This window comes from Hibiscus syriacus, unplaced genomic scaffold (assembly GCF_006381635.1).
Source record: "Hibiscus syriacus cultivar Baekdansim isolate YM2019G1 unplaced genomic scaffold, ASM638163v2 tig00110160_pilon, whole genome shotgun sequence".
NCBI classification, from domain to species: domain Eukaryota; kingdom Viridiplantae; phylum Streptophyta; class Magnoliopsida; order Malvales; family Malvaceae; genus Hibiscus; species Hibiscus syriacus.
Window position 1 is genome coordinate 3,436,521 of NW_024062608.1, and position 5,973 is coordinate 3,442,493.

The window sequence follows — 5,973 nt, forward strand, 5'->3', positions numbered from 1 at the left end:
AATATACAGTTCTTCATATGACTCATTCTACATTAACGACCCATAATTAAAGGATAAACATATATAATTTGACATTTATTCTTTTTAATAAAAAAAAGTAGTAATATAAAGCTATTGTAGACCAACTCGGTTTTCTACCTGGTTTAGTCCGAAGTTATCCAATCCAGGTCAAACAGCCTAACTAAAGAGAAAAATCATTCATATACAATTTAAAAACGTAGTCATTAGGACTCTTTCTGTTGTTATCATGTATATGTGTATATAAAGGCCGTTTGGCAGTAGCATTAAGCATTGCCTGCTATAGTTTGATTTCTTCTTTCTTTCTCTCTTTTGGCCTCGAAGATTATCAACTTCATTGGTTTGTTCTTTCATTTTCTGGTGAGACTGGTAACTCTTCCTATTTCCTTAACCCTTTTTCAAACAATAAATTATTTTATTATGAGTTACGTTCGTCTCAAGGGTTACCGAATTGCATGTTTTTTGTGTGTCGATTCACAGTTGGATATAATGGAGAGCAGGAGGCTGCTTGTTTTATGGGTGACAATGATGATTGAGTTGTCGCTTTTTGTCTCTGTTCTCTGTGCCGAAATCCCACCCAGGTTCTCTTCCTATTATCACTTACTTCATCTTAATTTCTCAGCCTCAACAGTTCATGGGAAACGGAAAGAGAGAGACAGAGAGAAAGAGATTGCTTTTATGGCTGTTGCTTTAGGGTAGACCTAACATAATCTAAGGCTTAATTGTCTTTGACTTCTTTTTCACCCGTCTCGATTGATCTTGCCTAACATCATAGCTTTTTCACACTTTGGTTAAATTTTGACCTGTAACGGTGACACCATTACTTCTTATTGGACTTGCTATCTCAACAATTCCTCTACCTCTTTTTTACATTTGTTATTCCCAGGTTAAAGGATTGGAATAAGCGTTAGATTTCTGTCAAAAATAACGTTAGATATACATAAATACCCATATGGTTTTATTTTAATATATTCTTTTTTACCATACTGAATGTTTGTAATGCAGAAAACTCCTAAGGGATCATGACAGTGACACTCATGTTCGGTTACAAATAAATCACCGCGAGGTTAATATCACATTCCCCTTCTTGTATTTCTTCTGTATCATTGTATTATTAATTACCTAATCAACTTTTTTTTTTCAGGTGATTATTGACAATGGACTCGTTAGAGTCACCATCGAGAATCCATCTGGTTATTTGGAAGGAATTAAATATAAGGATATACGGAATGTGTTCGAAAGGAGAAACAACAACGACAATAGAGGGTATACGAACTGTCAAAAAAATTCCGGGGTTTTCATTAACTATCGTAACGTAAAAACATTATTTTTAATGGTGATATTTTTCGTAATTAATCATAGGTACTGGGACATTGTGTGGGATGGGGGTGCCTATGACAGGTAAGTTGTTCAACCGTTCAACATCAATGGTTTCATGAAAATGTGTCTTGCATTTGTTTTTGACTGTTTAATGTTCCAAGGCAGACTGGAAACCAAACATGTCGAGGTCATAACACAAACTGATGACCTAGTAGAGATTTCCTTTACTAAAAAATGGCACTCTAGGGACCATGGCAGGACACTTCCCTTAAATATACAGAAAAGGTACATAGTCCAACGCGGCATTCCGGGGGTCTACATGTACGGTGTTTTCGAGCGCGAGGCGGATTTTCCGGAGGCTAACATGTACCAAATAAGGATTGTGTTCAAGCTCAGGGAAGACAAGTAATTTCGAAGATGAACCCTTGATAAGAAAACTATACCTATATGATCTGTATGTTTATTGTTTCCGTTAGAAAAACTAATCGATATGCTAATGTTGCAAGTGATGTTCCGAATCAGGTTTCGGTTCATGGTGGTATCGGACACGATACAAAGGATCATGCCTCGTCCCGAAGATCGGGATGAACATCGAAGCCAGGCTCTTGCCTTCAAAGAAGCTGTTCTACTGACCAATCCATCCAATCCAAGCCTTAAGGGAGAGGTTGATGACAAGTACCAATATTCTACCGAGAACAAAGACAACAAGCTTCACGGTTGGATATCCGATGACGATGCTGTCGGTTTCTGGGTAATAACTCCAAGCAATGAGTTCCGAAACGGTGGCCCGCACAAACAGGACCTCACTTCTCATGTTGGTCCGACTGCTCTTTCGGTAAGTCCTTTTCAAAAGGCAACACAAATATTTTTACAATGTTTATCTTGAAATTTGATTTGATTCAATTTATTTTCATGATTTAGATGTTTGTTAGTACACATTATACCGGAACCGAAATGGATACATTTTATAAGCAAGGAGAGGCCTGGAAAAAGGTTTTTGGTCCGGTTTTAATCTACCTTAATTCCGCGTCTTCAAAAGATGATCACAGCAAGATCCTCTGGAATGATGCTAAGAGACAGGTTTTTAATCTTATCTCAGCGACTCGCCCATGTTTTTTTTTATTATTGACATTTTAAAATGACAAATTATAATTTTAGTCCCTCTGTTATGTTTAAATTTGAGATGTAATCCTTATATTTAAACTAATTTAAAAAAATATTTGGTGCAATTAGTTGAGTGAAGAAATTGGAAGGTGGCCTCATAATTTCACTCGATCAGAAGATTTTCCTCACTCTGAACAACGGGGACAAGTTAATGGGCAATTGCTAGTGCGAGACCGGTATTTGTTTAGCTCTTCTATTTTGGTCATACTTCGTCTAATTCAATTGAGTGTTGCATAAAACTTATCTTTTAATTTTCTGGGCGTTTAGGTACATGGCTAAGGAATTAATGCAGGCGAAATCCGCCTTTGTGGGGCTGGCTGCCCCTGGAGCTGCAGGTTCATGGCAAACAGAAGGAAAGGTTAATATCATGAACAAATTTGCATATAGAATAAAGTTAAAACCATACATCCTCAAACTTATGATCTAAGTTTCATATTGGTCTGCTTTGTCTTCAGGGCTACCAGTTCTGGACTCAAACTGACAATAGTGGCCATTTCAGTATAAAAAATGTCCGACCAGGGGAGTATAATTTGTACGCTTGGGTCCGTGGTTTCATTGGGAACTACAAATTAGACCTGAACATCACTATCCAAACAGGTAAAATCTAGATTATTAGTCTCATTGTTTTGTTTTTCTTTTCCCGTTTGAAATTCTTCCCTTAAAGAATGTCTAAATGCAGGAAGCAAGATCGAATTGGGTACACTTATCTATGATCCTCCAAGAAATGGCCCCACATTGTGGGAAATCGGAGTTCCCGACAGGTCGGCGGCCGAGTTCTTCATTCCCGAACCATCCCCACAATTCATGAACTCAATTACCAAAGATTACACTGACAAGTAACCATGATCAAACACCCTCTTTTGTCTAAGATATCATCACAAACTCCATCAACTTACTGTTAGTGTTGTTTACAATTAACAGGTTCAGACAATACGGATTGTGGGATCGGTACTCAGATATTTATCGTGATGGTGATCTTGTCTACACTGTGGGCACAAGCAGCTACTCGAGGGATTGGTTCTTTGCTCATGTTCCAAGGTATCATTTTCAACATGCCAATCCTTCGACATCCTTGTATGTTTTCCATGGTGTTTCGTTGTTTTAATTGTCTGGTTTTTTCAATTATAGGCAAACAGGGAACAATACTAGCAGGGCAACGACATGGCAAATCAAATACAATCTCCAAGATGTAAACGAGAGAGGAACTTACACTCTCCGATTGGCATTGGCAGCGGCTTCTTATGCTGAAGTACAGGTATGAGTCTCGGATCATTTTTCATCATTTTATCAGAGGAGTCTTTAACTTACTGATGAATTCTTTATGAATGCAATCATAGGTTCGATTCAACAATCCGAATGCCCGCCGACCTTATTTTACTACCAGAAGAATCGGTTACGATAATGTCGTACCAAGGCATGGAATTCATGGACTCTACAGATTGTACAGCATTAATGTACCTGGATACAGATTTCGTGAAGGGGACAATACCATCTATCTAACTCAGACGAGAAGCAGAAACTCTTTTGAAGCGGTTATGTACGACTACATTCGATTAGAAGGGCCTAGCAGTTAGTCAATTAGCTATGATATTCATGTGCAGTTAGGAAGTTCTTTTTATTCTTTTTTAGGTCATAGGCGGTGCTTAGGGAAATGCTGTAATTGAAGCCTGATTCAGGCTAAAATTCATACAATTAAATTAGTTCATTTATTCAATGACTAATTCATTTATTTTATCTGTAATCCATTACATGAAGTCTAAAATGAAATATATGGGGACTGGTGTTTCCAGTTTTTATGTCTAAAAAGAGGGTACGAAGCATTACCAGGTGGCCTTCAATGTGTTACCGATGTCAATGACAAATCGGTACTTGACATCGGCTTTGAGAAGGCGATCCATGGCAGTGTTCACATAATCCATAGATATAACTTCAATGTCTGCTTTTATGTCATGTTTTGCTTTGAAATCAATCATTTCCTGAGTTTCCTTCATCCCTCCGATCATGCTTCCTCCTATTAACTTCCTCCCTGTCGGTTTTCATGTCAAATTATACCGCTTTTCATGTCATCGAGTTATGAATTTATCTAGTTTGGTTTCAAAGCCAGATCTCAAGCCTAATTGGATTGGATTGTCAGATCTTTCGGTTCTAAAAGGGTTGGTTTGACATGAGTCATTTATACCTTGGTGGTAAGTGGTCTTAAGCGCAGGTGCGGTGTGTAGTTGTGATATGTTGAATGTCTGTCTGTTTTAATTCTTTAGTTGGTTTAGAATATGTTTGTTCGTGTATTCAGTTGTGTTGTAGCTTTACCTAGTTGTGTTTTATTCTTTTCCTTCAATTAAGTTTACGGAGGTTTTTAACGAGGCATGCAACTTAGGTTTCGGGATTGATTTTTAATCCTTAATAAAATGATATTGCCTAGAAGAAGAAAAAACACGGGAAGATGATTACAACTCAGAACTTAAAGATATATTACCTTGGATCAAATGAGATGCAGGCAACTTGAAGGGTTTCTCTGCAGCTCCAAGAACCACAAGCTTCCCGTGAGACTTCAACAGCCCAAGCAAAGGCAACAATGGGCGTTGACCGGATACAGTATCGACGAATCCATCAAATGTGCCATTGGCAGCCTAAAACATACATGTAGTGGATTTAAAAACTACTTCACACTAACAAAGAAAATGAGAAAAAGATTGTGATTTAAAGACTTATCCCGAAGCTGATCTTGGTCTCGGCTAACCAAAACTGAATCTGCACCAAGATTCTCCAAAGCTTCCTTTTGCTTACCAGGAGACGTGCTGATGACTACTTTGGTCCCCATTGCCTTAACAAATTTCACAGCTAAATGGCCTAGCCCTCCCAGTCCAACAACACCTACATGCAGGCCAGGCATATCCAGTCCATAAAAGCTCAATGGACTATACACTGTGATTCCGGCACAAAGAAGAGGGGCGGCGGCATCGAGAGGCAGGTTCTTCGGAATTCCGAAGGCAAAGTGTTCATCGACAACCATAGTGTCGGAGAAACCTCCATATGTAACACTCCCGTCATAGTACTTTCCACCATAGGTAAATATCATTTTGGGACAGTAATTCTCAATATCGTCGGCGCAATTATCGCAAGAATTGCATGAACCGACCATGCTGCCGACTCCAACTCTATCTCCAACTTTGAAATTTTGAACTTCACCAACAATCTCATGCCTGCATTTTGAGACCATCTAGCTAAAATATTTGCAACCAAGTAACGAAAATGTGCATGAGATTGAGGGGCAAAATGAGTTAACGGGGACAATTAGAGATACCCAGGGACAAGAGGGTAAATGGAAATGCCCCAATCGTTTTTGATCATATGAAGATCAGAATGACATATTCCACAATATGGCACCTTGAAAGCAATATTTTTTTACAAAATGGGTAATTAGTGAGCGGATGAATACAAGATAGATAAAGTCTTAAACTACCCACTACCTAC

General features: G+C 38.4%; 2 protein-coding genes across 2 annotated transcripts; one reads left to right on the forward strand and one right to left on the reverse strand.

Annotated features, from left to right (window-relative positions):
• Positions 1-507: 507 nt before the first annotated feature.
• Positions 508-4,214, forward strand: LOC120216529 (probable rhamnogalacturonate lyase B). The gene is made up of 14 exons (XM_039213919.1): positions 508-713; positions 1,024-1,084; positions 1,163-1,284; positions 1,381-1,419; positions 1,504-1,743; positions 1,861-2,173; positions 2,260-2,418; positions 2,572-2,678; positions 2,770-2,860; positions 2,958-3,099; positions 3,182-3,338; positions 3,424-3,540; positions 3,631-3,757; positions 3,840-4,214. The coding sequence occupies exons 1-14, from the start codon at positions 508-510 to the stop codon at positions 4,074-4,076; spliced, it is 2,118 nt and encodes a 705-aa protein (XP_039069850.1). The 3' UTR covers positions 4,077-4,214.
• Positions 4,118-5,719, reverse strand: LOC120216530 (probable mannitol dehydrogenase). The gene is made up of 3 exons (XM_039213920.1): positions 5,215-5,719; positions 4,976-5,131; positions 4,118-4,528 (listed from the first exon to the last, which is right to left on the reverse strand). Exons 1-3 carry the CDS (start codon positions 5,717-5,719, stop codon positions 4,323-4,325), a joined length of 867 nt encoding a protein of 288 aa, XP_039069851.1. The 3' UTR covers positions 4,118-4,322.
• Between the last annotated feature and the right edge of the window lie 254 nt (positions 5,720-5,973).

Coding starts and splice junctions, on each gene's coding strand:
- LOC120216530 (XM_039213920.1), bottom strand. CDS start 5,719: ATGGTCTCAAAATGCAGGCATGAGATTGTTGGTGAAGTTCAAAATTTC. Junction 5,132..5,214: donor CCGAGACCAAGATCAGCTTC/GGGATAAGTCTT, acceptor CATGTATGTTTT/AGGCTGCCAATGGCACATTT. Junction 4,529..4,975: donor TGCATCTCATTTGATCCAAG/GTAATATATCTT, acceptor GAAAACCGACAG/GGAGGAAGTTAATAGGAGGA.
- LOC120216529 (XM_039213919.1), top strand. CDS start 508: ATGGAGAGCAGGAGGCTGCTTGTTTTATGGGTGACAATGATGATTGAG. Junction 2,861..2,957: donor CATGGCAAACAGAAGGAAAG/GTTAATATCATG, acceptor CTTTGTCTTCAG/GGCTACCAGTTCTGGACTCA. Junction 3,100..3,181: donor GAACATCACTATCCAAACAG/GTAAAATCTAGA, acceptor GTCTAAATGCAG/GAAGCAAGATCGAATTGGGT.